This window comes from Bombina bombina, chromosome 7 (assembly GCF_027579735.1).
Source record: "Bombina bombina isolate aBomBom1 chromosome 7, aBomBom1.pri, whole genome shotgun sequence".
Classification (NCBI taxonomy): Eukaryota; Metazoa; Chordata; class Amphibia; order Anura; family Bombinatoridae; genus Bombina; species Bombina bombina.
Window position 1 is genome coordinate 413,896,791 of NC_069505.1, and position 15,453 is coordinate 413,912,243.

Below are 15,453 nucleotides of genomic sequence, written 5' to 3' on the forward strand. Positions count from 1 at the left end.
ATGCTGCAGACACATTACACTATTAGATGTATCCTGCTGACGTAACACAAAACTACACAATGCTGCAGACACATTACACTATTAGATGTATCCTGTTGTGTAACACAAAACTACACAATGCTGCATACACATTACACTATTAGATGTATCCTGCTGTGTAACACAAAACTACACAATGCTGCACACACATTACACTATTAGATGTATCCTGCTGTGTAACACAAAACTACACAATGCTGCATACACATTACACTATTAGATGTATCCTGTTGTGTAACACAAAACTACACTATGCTGCATACACATTACACTATTAGATGTATCCTGTTGTGTAACACAAAACTACACAATGTTACACACACATTACACTATTAGATGTATCCTGCTGTGTAACACAAAATTACACAATGCTGCACACACATTACACTATTAGATACATTCTGCTGTGTAACACAAAACTACACAATGCTGCAGACACATTACACTATTAGATGTATCCTGCTGTGTAACACAAAACTACACAATGCTGCACACACATTACGTCATTAGATACATTCTGCTGTGTAACACAAAATTACACAATGCTACAAGCACATTACACTATTAGATGTATCCTGCTGTGTAACACAAAACTACACAATGCTGCATACACATTACACTATTAGATGTACCCTGCTGTGTAACACAAAACTGCATACAAACCTAGCACATGTAACAGAGCTTAAATTATATTAAAAAAAAAAACACTTTCCAATTTACTCTATTAAATGTACTCTTTCTCTTGGTATCCTTAGTTGAAACTTTGCTATTTTCCATAAGAGCATACTCAGATAGGCTTAGAAATGTGCATTTTTTTTGAGCACTATATAGTAACATTCATTGTAGCAATGTTTGTAACAATGTTATATGGATATCCATACATTTATATGTATATATATATGCTGTAATGCTTCTAAAATAATAATCTGTGACCCCCTTATGTAAGACAAGGTGAACAATATTACTAAAAACTAATTAAAATGCATCTATTGTTCTTTGAATTGACTGAATTATTATGGGACGGCATATTCTAGTCAATGTGTCTTTTTATGTTGTATAATTCCTTTAATGCACCAAATTAATTTTCTTATAAATATCATGTGCCTAAAAGAGACATGAAACTCAATTTTTATCTTTTATGATTCAGATACAGCACAACATACACTTTTAACCCCTTAAGGACCGGGCATTTCAGACAAAAACTTCCCTAATAGACCAGAGCATTTTTAGTATTTTTGCCATCACTACATTCAAACAGAAATAGAGCCTTTTTTTTTATATGTATCTATCAAAACTATATATTTTGTTTTAGTAGACAACCCAAAGTATTGATCTTTTTTCACAATTTTAGGTTTCTCACTGAAATTATTTACAAACAGCTTGTGCAATTATGGCACAAATAATTGTAAATGCTTCTCCGGGATCCCCTTTGTGTCGAAATAGCAAACATATTTGGCTTTGAAGGTGCTTTTAGGTAATTAGAAGGCCTCTAAATGCAGTTGCACACCACACTTGTATTATGCCCAGCAGTGAAGGGGTTAATTTGGTAGCTTTTAGAGTTAATTTTAGCTTTAGTGTAGAGATCAGTCTCCCACCCCCTGATCTCTTCCTGACCCCCCTCAAACAGCTCTCTTCCATCCCCCACCTCAAAATTGTCACCGCCATCTTAAGTACTGGCAGAAAGTCTGCCAGTATGAAAATAAAAAGCCTTTTATTTTTATTTGTTTTAAAATATATTTGCTGTAGTGTAGGTTCCCCCCTAACCCCCCAACCTCCCTGATTCCCCCCCAAAAGCTCTCTATCCCTCTTCCCTCTACCTATTTGTACCATCTTAGGTACTGGCAGCTGTCTGCCAGTACTAGGGTTGCCACCTCGGCCATGTTTTCCTGAACACTTATGAGTTACACATGCTACAGGGTATGCAGGGAGGAACATGAATTGTGTTTCTAGACAGCACTATTCATATTCCTCCCTGCACACCCTGCAGCATGTGTAACTTATAATTGTTCTGTATTTTAAGGGACGGGTGGCAACCCTAGCCAGTACCCAGTTTACTGCAAAATTGGCAATTTAAAAAAATAAAAGTCCAATTTTTTCTCCTCAATACACTACCCCCTCCCCCTCCCAGATCCCTTTCTGTTAACGGATCCCACATTGGATCCTCCTCATTGCCCCTCCTCCCTCCTTCCACTCGATGACTGAGTTTTTGGTGTTTTATTAGTCTCTGTAACGTGGCCGAGTGGTCCCACCCACTCCTGCCCTCCTTTCGCCTCCTTCAGCAATGGGCCACCCACCTGCCTCCCTCCTTATACTCCCACCCACCAACAATCGGCACCACCGCTGTCCGATGCAGAGATAGCGCAATCTCTCTATTTTGAGCGAGATCGCGGCAGAGAGATGTTCAGGACTGCAGCTGGTCGTTAAGAGGTTAAACAACTTTCCAATTTACTTCTATTTTCAAATTTGCTTCATTCTCTTTTTATTATTGAAGGATTAGCAGTAGCACATCAGGTGACTCAATGACAAGAGGCATATATGTTCAGCCACCAATCAGAAGCTAGCTCCCAGTAGTGCGTTGCTGCTCCAGAAGCTACCTAGGTATGCATTTCAACTAAGGATACTAAGTGAACAAAGCAAATGAGATGGTAAAATTGCTCTTTCTTAATCAAGAAAACTTTATTTTGACTTTATTATCCTTTAAAGAGGCAGCCTACACCAGAATTTGTATTGTTTAAAAAAATAATCCCTTTATTACCCATTCCTCAGTTTTGCATAAACAACACATTTATATTAATATACTTTTTACCTCTGTGATTACCTTGTATCTAAGCCTCTGCAGACTGCTCCTTATCTCAGTTATAGTAATATACTTTTTACCTCCGTGATTACCTTGTATCTGAGCCTCTACAGACTGCCTATTATCTCAGTTATAATAATACACTTTCTACCTCCGTGATTACCTTGTATCTAAGCCTCTACAGACTGCCCCTTATCTCAGTTATATTAATATACTTTTTACCTCTGTGATTACCTTGTATGTAAGCCTCTGCAGACTGCTCCTTATCTCAGTTATAATAATACACTTTCTACCTCTGTGATTACCTTGTATCTAATTCTCTGCAGACTTCCCCTTATCTCAGTTATATTAATATAGTTTTTACCTCGGTGATTACCTTGTATCTAAGTCTCTGCAGACTGCCCCTTATCTCAGTTATATTAATATACTTTTTACGTCTGTGATTACCTTGTATCTAAGCCTCTGCAGACTACTCCGTATCTCAGTTATATTAATATACGTTTTACCTCTGTGATTACCTTGTATCTAAGCCTCTGCAGACAGCCCCCTCATGTTCGTTTAACAGGCTTGCATTTTAGCCAGTCAGTGTTGACTCATAAATAACTCCACCGGTGTGAGCACCATGTTATCTATATGACACACATGAACTAGCTCTGTCTAGCTGTGAAAAACTGTCAAATGCATTCAGATAAGAGATAAGAGGCAGCCTGTAATTAGAAATAAGAATAACAAGAGAACAAAGCAAATTTGATGATAAAACTAATTTGGAAAGTTGTTTAAAATGATATGCCCTATCTGAATCATGAAAGTTTAATTTTGACTAAACTGTCCCTTAACTGCTGTACTGAATAAGTATGCACAGTCACACCCGACACATTGGAAGCTGATACGAATCATACAAATGTGGTACCTATTGGTTGCGTTCTCCATGTTTTGTTTATGCTCCAATCACTCCACTGGCTTCCCTGGGTTTTGGTTTTCACTCGAACCCTGGCTTGGTACAATGTGTCGGGAAGTAGGTTAATCAGGGGAACAGATAATTCATTATGTCTGTCAAATACATTCTTGGAAATCTGAAAAAAAAAGAAAGAGTTTAATACAAAATAATAGATCTATTATGCATGTAGTATATTTCTTCTGAAGGAGACACAGGACACGACTTGGGTGAAGATTTAAGAAATAATAATAAAGAATTTCTGACACATATAGGCCTAAGTCACAAGTGGAGTGTGATCGCTACAGTGAGAATCACAAGTACGGTCGTAAGGTTGATATATTTGTACTAATAAATCTGTATTACAAGTCGAGCGTTAAAAGAATATTGCATCGTCACTTGTGTGAACTAGCTGTAACTAATGCTCCCTATACTTTTAATGATGAGAGTAAAAAAAGCGTAAAAGTCCATGGTTAATATTTACAGTCAAGGGATAATCACATTAATGCTGGAAATATTAACCAAAGTAAAAGCTCTGGTAAAATCATTGCGTTTGTTCATACAGAACTTCTTAGATTTTATATTCATAATATTTCAAGTCCTTTAACAACCCCCGCCCCCAAAAAAAGAACAATAAAATTCCAAAGTTTTTGTCTGATTTCTCTCCATGCTGACAAGTTATTGATAATCATGCCATTGGCAAGATATATCAAGAGCTGCGTGTGTACATCATTTTTAGGTACTACACAATTTGTTCTGCAGAGTTCAGCAGCACATCAACCCCTCCACTTGACTTGGCAAGACCCTTCCAGACACCTCTCCTATTAGATCTCCATATTTCTGGACAAATATAAACATACTTCATTCATGGGTTTTCAAACCCTTAATAGCATCTACTTGGAAATATTTTGTTTCCAAACTTGAAAGCCTGAGAGTCTCACCTCCCAACTAACATCTGAGACCTTGTACTGAACCTCAAACTCCCTTTTCTCTGTTAAATGGTAGTTATTATTGTGACTTTTCCAGCTGATGTTCCAAACTCCATCTGTGTTCTCCATGATATCCAGCAAGACAGGAGGATCCAACTTCACTAGAGAAAACATAACCAGGTGAGTGAAAGGGATGAGGGAGACTGACCCATTAGATAGATATTCAGGGGAGCAAGAGGGAGGGACTGACCCCAAAAGAGGGATATTCAAGGGGTGAGAGGGTGGATGCATACTGACCCCCAAAAGAGGGAGATTCTGGGGAGTGAGGTAGGCAACTGACCTCAAAAGGGGAAGACTGGACCTAAAAGAAGGAGATTCAAGAGAAGGAGATGGAATGACACCAAAAGATGGAGATTTAGGAGAGAGAGAGAGAGAGAGAGAGAGAGAGAGAGAGAGAGAGAGAGAGAGAGAGAGAGAGAGAGAGAGAGACAGACGAGAGTTTGGCTAACCCAATTAGAGCTCGAGGGAGAATAGAGTCTAATCCCAAAAGAGACATCCAGGGAAAAAAAAAGAGGAATGCTGAACCCATTAGAGGAAGATTCTGAGGGGTGAGAGAGAGAAGCAACCTGACCCAAAAAGAGGGAGTTTTAGGGAGTGAGAAGGATATAGAAGACTAACTCCATAAGAAGACCAGGAAAATAGGTGGCAAACAGACATATCCCAAAAGCCAAAAATCTAGTTTTAGCCTTATCAATAATACTTCTAAAAATGTTACATCTAATATAAATTTAATTTCATTGCTCAAACAATATAATTTTGAGATCCTGAAACTCACAATGTTTGTAAGGGGAGAACTTAGATAACAACACCGTTTCATTTGTATCCTTTTCACAGGTGACGTTTAGCTTTACCTCATCAGAAAAGGTCAGAGCATGAAGGTTCTGAAAAAAATAAAAGGAAATCGGTGCATTAAAAAAGGGGACGATAAAGACAACTTTTATTAATACATCAATGATACAGTAAATATCTATTTTTTTCTGTCGTCTGTAACTGAAATGTTGCAGGATTTACAATTCAATGAGGATGATTAGTCAAGGTGGAGCCAATCAGAATGTCCAGCTTCTGAAAGTTCTGCAAGACTGAGCATTCTGATAGGTCAGGTTGGTACTTACCTTAGCGGAATTGTTTAGTTGTAAGGCACAATTACGTTCTATAACCCCAAAGGGCAAAGCACAAACACCAAATAATCTGTGAAAGACAAAAATAAAGTTGTAATTCTGTTCATTACTATTAGTTGTCTATTATTATCATTATCATTTATTTGTATAGCTCAAATTCCATAGAGCTGGGTATATAAGTAGGGGATTACACTGATAGTAATTTGTGTTAAATATGATACATAAAACAGAATAAACAAATTAAGAAAAAAGAAGGTCCTACTCCACAGAGGTTACAGCTTGAGAGAGGGGAGACATGAGGTTTGTGGTAGTTGCGCCAGAGAGATAAGGCAGTTAAAGATCTATCTTTGTTAGGATAAGGAGAAACAAAAACCACAAGAAACCTAAATAGCTGCACTATCAGGGTCTATATAGGAGGTGCGCCAATATAAATCGAAAATGTGAGCGTATGTAAAATCAATTGTCAAGCCTATTAGTATTTAGGGCATAGATTAAGACCATACTACATAAACTATTAAGTAAATAAATAAAATTAATAATAATATAAAAACCTAAATAGCAACAAAAAAAAAATATATATATATATATATATATATATATATATATATATATATTAAATATACTTAATAAAGTCCCAAATCAGAAAAGTAAATAAAAATATATATATAAGTCCATATGAACCATAGACCAGATCCCACGATGTACAGCAGCTCTCTCCAAAATGGCAGGAAGAAAATACAGTCCTAGAAGAGAAAAAACGAGAGGCGCTCTTGGTGCAGCAAATTCCAAACAGGGGCAAACTATGAATACACAATATATACCATGTACTCACAAGTAAAGTTGCACAAGCAGTGCAATATCGTGCAGGCCGAAACTTCTGAGCCGTTCGGCTGACTCGCAGTGGCTGAAGCAGATTGTATCCAAAATGAGGCTCCAATCCTGATACTCGTCAACTCTCAGGAACGCCAACAGGAACCGATCAGTGCTGTAGATATCTGGCACTCGGCTGAGAGCCCAACCAGGCGTTTCACTCCAACAACAACAGGAGATAATAACAGGTCCAGAGCAAGACTTAAAATAACATATACACTTTATTAAAACATATAAAAGTGTTGCTTAACAACGCGTTTCTCGGCTGAATGCCGTTTCATCAGGCCTGATGAAACGGCATTCAGCCGAGAAATGCTTTGCTAAGCAACACTTTTATATGTTTTAATAAAGTGTATATGTTATTTTAAGTCTTGCTCTGGACCTGTTATTATCTCCTGTTGTTGTTGGAGTGAAACGCCTGGTTGGGCTCTCAGCTGAGTGCCAGATATCTACAGCACTGATCGGTTCCTGTTGGCGTTCCTGAGAGGTGACGAGTATCAGGATTGGAGCCTCATTTTGGATACAATCTGCTTCAGCCACTGCGAGTCAGCCGAACGGCTCAGAAGTTTCGGCCTGCACGATATTGCACTGCTTGTGCAACTTTACTTGTGAGTACATGGTATATATTGTGTATTCATAGTTTGCCCCTGTTTGGAATTTGCTGCACCAAGAGCGCCTCTCGTTTTTTGTCTTCTAGGACTGTATTTTCTAAGGAGAAACAATAAGAGAGAAATAATAAGCCTCTGTAAATAGGGGTGGGGGGTGTTAAAAAAATGACTACAATTTTATAGGGGTGGAGACAATCTGAGGTAGCGGGGTAGAGCTCCTCCTATTGCACCATATAACCCTCCCTATATCTCCTCCTATTACTCCATATAACCCTCCCTATATCTCCTCCTATTACTCCATATAACCCTCCCTATATCTCCTCATATTACACCATATATAACCCTCCCTATAACTCCTCCTATTGCACCATATAACCCTCCCTATATCTCCACCTATTACTCCATATAACCCTCCCCATATCTCCCCTTATTACACCATACATAACCCTCCCTATAACTCCTCTTATTACACCATATATAACCCTCCCTATAACTCCTCCTATTGCACCATATAACCCTCCCTATATCTCCTCCTATAACACCATATATAACTCTCCCTATAACTACTCCTATTGCACCATATAACCCTCCCAATATCTCCACCTATTACTCCATATAACCCTCCCTATATCTCCTCTTATTACACCATATATAACCCTCCCTATAACTCCTCCTTTTGCACAATATAACCCTCCCTATATCTCCTCCTATTACACTATATATAACCCTCCCTTTAACTCCTCTTATTACTCCATATAACCCTCCCTATAACTCCTCCTATTGCACCATATAACCCTCCCTGTAACTCTTCCTATTGCACATATAACCCCCCTTTAACGCCTCATATTGCACAATATAAACCTCCCTATAACTCCTCCCATTACTCCATATAACCTTCCCTATAACTCATTGTATAGCTCCATATAACACTCCTATTGCACATATAACCCCCTTTAACTCCTCATATTGCTCAATATAAAGCTCCCTATAACTCCTCCTATTGCACCATATAACCCTCCCTATATCTCCTCCTATTACTCCATATAAGCCTCCCTATATCTCCTCCTATTACACCATATATAACCCTCCCTATAACTCCTCCTATTACTCCATATAACCCTCCCTATATCTCCTCCTATTACACCATATAACCATCCCTATATCTCCTCCTATTACACTATATATAACCCTCCCTATAGCTCCTCCTATTGCACCATATAACCCTCCCTATATCTCCTCCTATTACTCCATATAACCCTCCCTATATCTCCTCCTATTACTCCATATAACCCTCCCTATATCTCCTCCTATTACACCATATATAACCCTCCCTATAACTCCTCCTATTGCACCATATAACCCTCCCTATATCTCCTCCTATTACACTATATAACCCTCCCTATAACTCATTGTATAGCTCCATATAACACTCCCTATAACTCTTCCTATTTCGCATATAACCCCCCTTTAATTCCTCATATTGCACAATATAACCCACCCTATAACTCCTCCCATTACTCCATATAACCTTCCCTATAACTCATTGTATAGCTCCATATAACACTCCTACTGCACATATAACCCCCTTTAACTCCTCATATTGCTCAATATAACGCTCCCTATAACTCCTCCTATTGCACCATATAACCCTCCCTATAACTCAGGGTCGGCTCTAAGGGGGGGCTTTGGGGGGCAATGCCCCCCCAAATGGAATGCTGTGCCCCCCAGGGCAAAAGAAGTGATTTTAAAAGTGACGGAACGTCCAGGGTCCCAAATGCTGCATCACCCATTTGCAGCCACTGGACCCTGGAGATCCTCCACTGGAGGGCCCAGCTAATCTCTTTACTCTCCTCTATTTACAACCAGATAACAAATAAAGTTGCATTTCCCTGCTGGTGCTCTCACAGTTAACCTAGGGCTTGCAATGCCCCTCCTCCTGCTAACCCACTTACTACAGAGCTGAAGTGAGATGATGACATCATCAGACCTCTGCAGGAAGTGCTGGGAGAAGCTAACAGTCAGTGAGAGGGAAGGCAGAAGTAAATTTGTGACAACACAGCCATATAACCAATGTGTGTGTGTGAGAGTAGTATCCCTTCCCTATTGTGCTTTATATCCTGGCAGCCACAGATAAAGAAGCAAATTGGGAATTCCTTGGTTTCCCCACTGCAGGTCACACAAAACAAGTGTGCATTGTGCCTGCTTTATCTGCAGTGATCAGTGTAAAATGTGTGTCAGATTATAGGTGCTCAAATACACACACTTCAAATGTAGCTGTGAGACAATGAGTGAAATAGCCTTATGTTTATTATTTACATGTTTCAAAACATCTCCTATTTGTCCCCAAGATTGTTTTATTATATATATATATATATATATATATATATATATATATATATATATATATATATATATATATATATATATATATATACACACACACACATGCATACATACATACACACAATACACACACAGTATATATATTGTTTGTGTGTATATATATATATATATATATATATATATATATATATATATATATATGTGTGTATATACATATATACCGTGTGTATGTGTCCACTGGCTGTGTCATATGTGGGAGACATTCCTGAGATATGACAAATGTAACCGCTGCACTGCCATAAATCTGGTAAATGTAACTGCTGCAGCACTGCCAGACATCTTATAAATGTAACCCCTATACTCCTTGAGATATGACACATGTAACCGCTGCACTTCCAGAAATATAAACAAATCTAACTCCTGCACAGCCAGAGATCTGATAAATGTAACCCCTGGACTGCCACAGTAGGTCTGCTCTTATTTTGACTCTCATACATGCTTTTTAATGCTTGCCCCCTCGTGAAAAAAAAATGCCCCCCTATTTCATTCGTTCTGGAGCCGACCCTGATATAACTCCTCCTATTACTTCATATAACCCTCCCTATAACTCCTCCTATAACTCATTGTATAGCTCCATATAACACTCCTACTGCACATATAACCCCCATTAACTCCTCATATTGCTCAATATAACGCTCCCTATAACACCCCCTATTGCACCATATAACCCTCCCTTTAACTCCTCCTATTGCACCATATAATGCTCCCTATAACACCCCCTATTGCACCATATAACCCTCCCTTTAACTCCTCTTATTACTCCATATAACCATCCCTATAACTCCTCCTATTGCACCATATAACCGTCCCTATAATCCAGCGTATTGCTCCATATAGCCCTCCCTATAACTCCTCCTATTACTCCATATAACCCTCCTTATAACTCCTATTACTCCATATAGCCCTCCCTATAACTCCTATTTTTGCACAATATAACCCTCCCTATAACTCCTCCTATTACTCTATAACCCTCCATATAACTCCTCCTTTTGCTCCATTTAACCCTCCCTATAACTCCTCCTATTGCCCCATATAACCCTCGATATAACTCCTATTGCCCCATATAACCCTCCCTATAACTCCTCATATTGCACCATATAACCCTCCCTATAACTCCTCTTATTGCACCTCCCTATAACTCCTCCTAGTCATATAACCCTTCATATATCTCCTCCCATTACACAATATATAACCCTCCCTATAACTCCTCCTATTGCTCCATATAACCCTCCATATATCTCCTCCTATTACTCCATATAACCCTCCCTATATCTCCTCCTATTACTTCATATAACCATCCCTATATCTCCTCCTATTGCTCCATAATAATTCCCCATAGAACTCATATAGCTCCATATAGCATCCTATTTCTCTGTGACCTCTTCCTGTATTTCCTCATATTATTCACTACAATCCCTCCCTATAGTGAGGTGGGCACTTACGGTCGTCTCTTATTGACACTGGCCTGTATGAAGCAGGGGGTGGTATTGTTTCCATTCCATGAACAGGACAGAATATCCCAGCCATTGTATGTACAGTCCAAGATCGGGGATGCTGCAAGGTGACAAGAACACAATGTGAATAGACTGCTACAACAGTCAGTAATCTTGCTTATAAGTTGAAGTACATATTAATCACGCATGTGCACAGTAAATATTAATCACGCATGTGCACAGTACATATTAATCACGCATGTGCACAATACATATGCAGCAGATAAATAAACAGAAAGATCAGCATCTGGTGCATGTTAGAGATTCCAATCAGACTATAGATTAGCCTCCCTCATAAACCATTATCCCTAACAGATCATGCACCCTCTTCCTGCACTCCTTAGAGATCACACACCATCTCCCTGCACCCCTTCATAGATCAACACCCCTTATTGATCATACACAGTCTGCTTGTATCCCTCATTGATCATCACCCCTTAAAGATCATACAAGCTCTCCCTGCACCCCTCTTAGATCATCACCCTTTAAAGATCATACACCCTCTCCCTGCACCCCTCTTAGATCATCACCTCTTACAGATCATACACCCTCTCCCTGTACCCCTCATAGATCATCACCCCTTACTGATCATATACCCTCTCCCTGCACTCCTCATAGATCATCACCCCTTACTGATCATACACCCTCTCCCTGCACCCCTGATAGATCATCACCCCTTACTGATCATACACCCTCTCCCTGTACCCCTCATAGAGCATCACCCCTTACTGATCATACACCCTCTCCCTGTACCCCTCATAGATCATCACCCCTTACTGATCATACACCCTCTCCCTGTACCCCTCATAGATCATCACCCCTTACTGATCATACACCCTCTCCCTGTACCCCTCATAGATCATCACCGCTTACTGATCATACACCCTCTACCCGCACCCCTCATAGATCATCACCGCTTACAGATCATACACCCTCTCCATGCACCCCTCATAGATCATCACCCCTTACTGATAATACAACCTCTCCCTGCACCCCTCATAAATCATCACCCCTTACTGATCATACACCATCTCCTTGCACCCCTGATAGATCATCACCCCTTACTGATCATACACCCTCTCCTTGCACCCCTCATAGAGCATCACCGCTTACTGATCATACACCCTCTCCCTGCACCCCTCATAGATCATCACCCCTTACTGATCATACACCCTCTCCCTGTACCCCTCATAGATCATCACCTCTTACTGATCATACACCCTCTCCCCGCACACCTCATAGATCATCACCCCTTACTGATCATACAACCTCTCCCTGTACCCCTCATAGATCATCACCCCTTACTGATCATACACCCTCTCCCTGTACCCCTCATAGATCATCACCCTTTACTGATCATACACCCTCTCCCTACACCCCTCATAGATCATCACCCCTTACTGATCATACACCCTCTCCCTGCACCCCTGATAGATCATCACCCCTTACTGATCATACTGCCTCTCCCTGTACTCCTCATAGATCATCACCCCTTACTGATCATACACCCTCTCCACGCACCCCTCATAGATCATCACCCTTTACTGATCATACAACCTCTCCCTGCACCCCTCATAAATCCTCACCACTTACAGATTATACAACCTCTCCCCTCATATATCATCACCCCTTACTGATCATACACCCTCTCCCTGTACCCCTCATAGATCATCACCCTTTACTGATCATACACCCTCTCCCTGCACCCCTCATAGATCATCACCCCTTACTGATTATACACCCTCTCCCTGTACCCCTCATAGATCATCAACCCTTACTGATTATACACCCTCTCCCTGCACCCCTCATAGATTATCACCCCTTACTGATCATACACCCTTCATAGATCATCACCCCTTACTGATCATACAACCTCTCCCTGCACCCCTCATAGATTATCACCCCTTATTGTATCATACACCCTCTCCCTGTACCCCTCATAGATCATCACCCCTTACTGATCATACACCCTCTCCCTGCACCCCTCATAGATCATCACCCCTTACTGATCATACACCCTCTCCCCGTACCCCTCATAGATCATCACCCCTTACTGATTATACACCCTCTCCCTGCACCCCTCATAGATCATCACCCCTTACTGATCATACAACCTCTCCCTGCACCCCTCATAGATAATCACCCCTTACTGATCATACACCCTCTCCCTGCACCCCTCATAGGTCATCACCCCTTACTGATCATACACCCTCTCCCTGCACCCCTCATAGATCATCACCCCTTACTTATCTTACACCCTCTCCCTGCACCCCTCATAGATCATCACCCCTTACTGATCATACACCCTCTCCCTGCACCCCTCATAGATCATCACCCCTTACTGATCATACACCCTCTCCTTGCACCCCTCATAGATCATCACCCCTTACTGATCATACACCCTCTCCCTGCACCCCTCATAGATCATCACCCCTTACTGATCATACAACCTCTCCCTGCACCCCTCATAAATCATCACCACTTACATATCATACACCCTCTCCCCATATCCCTCATAGATCATCACCCCTTATTGATCATACACCCTCTCCCTGCACCCCTGATAGATCATCACCCCTTACTGATCATACACCCTCTCCCCGTATCCCTCATAGATCATCACCCCTTATTGATCATACACCCTCTACCTGCACCCCTGATAGATCATCACCCCTTATTGATCATACACCCTCTCCCTGCACCCCTGATAGATCATCACCCCTTACTGATCATACACCCTCTCCCTGCACCCCTCATAGATCATCACCCCTCAAAGATCATCACCTCTTACTGACCATACACCCTCTCCCGGCACCCTTCATAGATCATCACCCCTTACTGATCATACACCCTCTCCCCGTATCCCTCATAGATCATCACCCCTTATTGATTATACACCCTCTCCCTGTACCCCTCATACCTTATCACCCCTTACTGGTTATACACCCTCTCCCTGCACCCCTCATAGATCATCACTCCTTACTGACCATACACCCTCTACCTGCACCCCTCATAGATCATCACCCCTTATTGATCATAAGACATGTGCAGCCGCGAAAAATTTGTTTTGGTTCGTTTCGGATCAATTCGGACCGATTCGAATTTCGGTTCGGATCGATTCGAATTCGGAAGAAATCGAATGAATTCGTTTCGGATTCATTCGGATTCTTTCGGATTCGTGTGAAATTCGGTTCGGTTCGAATCGATTCGGATTTTCGGAATTTCGGCACTGTTAAGTGGGATGTGCTGTGTATTACACTAGTATACTGTACAATACTAGTGTAATACATGGCCATCCGAATCCATCCGAATAAATTCGAATCGATTCGGATTTATTTGGTAGATTGGGCACTGCCGCAATTCGGAAATTCTAATCGATCCGAATTTCGAATTGGACAAAATTCGGCCGAATTTCGATTCGGACCGAACCGAATTGCACCCTCTCCCTGCACCCCTCATAGATCATCACCCTTACTGATCATACACCCTCTCCCTACACTTCCCTGTACAGATTATGCACCATTTGTCTGAACCCCTTATATATTTCCCCTCCCCCCTTATAGATAATGTATTTTTGTGCCCCTCACAGACCATCTCTTACTAATAATTCACATTAAAAAGTTTTTTTCTTTTTTTGTCTTTGCAGTAGAAATTAATCAGGGCTTTGGAAAATATCTGCATACAAAATAAATGTCTTAAAATCAAAGTGCACATGTTGTTACAGTCTGAGAATATACCATTTTAAAAAGCCACTTGAGTATTGTTTATCTTTTCTTTTCTGCTGTGGCCAATTCCGGACAGACATAAAAGAGGTCCAATCTATCATCTATCTATCTATTTATCACATTTAACTGTCATATGTGTGTAACCTGTGTATAACACTAACCTGTTACAGCTGACAGAAGAGGAAGCAGATATATCAGGCTGTGCTGGGAGACGCACATCTCGCTCAGATGTCTTTTACCTGGAGGAAGAGGGGTTTGGTGACTAACAGTGGGACAGACAGAAGTGAAAATAATATGGCTGAGAGATTGACCTAGGTATACTTTTCAGCAAAGGATACCAAGAAAACAAAGCAAATTAGATAATACAAGTAAATTGGAAAGTGCCTCTATCTGAATCATGAAAAACATTTTGTAGCTTTCATGTCCCTTTAAAAACAGTTGATTGATCCTCTTTACCCCACATTCTCATATTTAAAC

The 15,453-nt window shown here is 40.6% G+C and overlaps 1 protein-coding gene across 1 annotated transcript in view; it reads right to left on the reverse strand.

Moving 5' to 3' along the window:
• Nucleotides 1-15,453, reverse strand: part of IL2RB (interleukin 2 receptor subunit beta) — an 80,925-nt gene that overhangs the window by 62,822 nt on the left and 2,650 nt on the right. The window contains exons 2-7 of the mRNA XM_053721223.1: nucleotides 15,138-15,215; nucleotides 11,201-11,312; nucleotides 5,872-5,947; nucleotides 5,535-5,640; nucleotides 4,712-4,860; nucleotides 3,747-3,909 (exon numbers count right to left, since the gene is read on the reverse strand). Of these exons, the coding sequence (XP_053577198.1) occupies nucleotides 3,747-3,909; nucleotides 4,712-4,860; nucleotides 5,535-5,640; nucleotides 5,872-5,947; nucleotides 11,201-11,312; nucleotides 15,138-15,195 (664 nt within the window). The 5' untranslated portion in view covers nucleotides 15,196-15,215. The remainder of the gene's footprint in view (nucleotides 1-3,746; nucleotides 3,910-4,711; nucleotides 4,861-5,534; nucleotides 5,641-5,871; nucleotides 5,948-11,200; nucleotides 11,313-15,137; nucleotides 15,216-15,453) is intronic.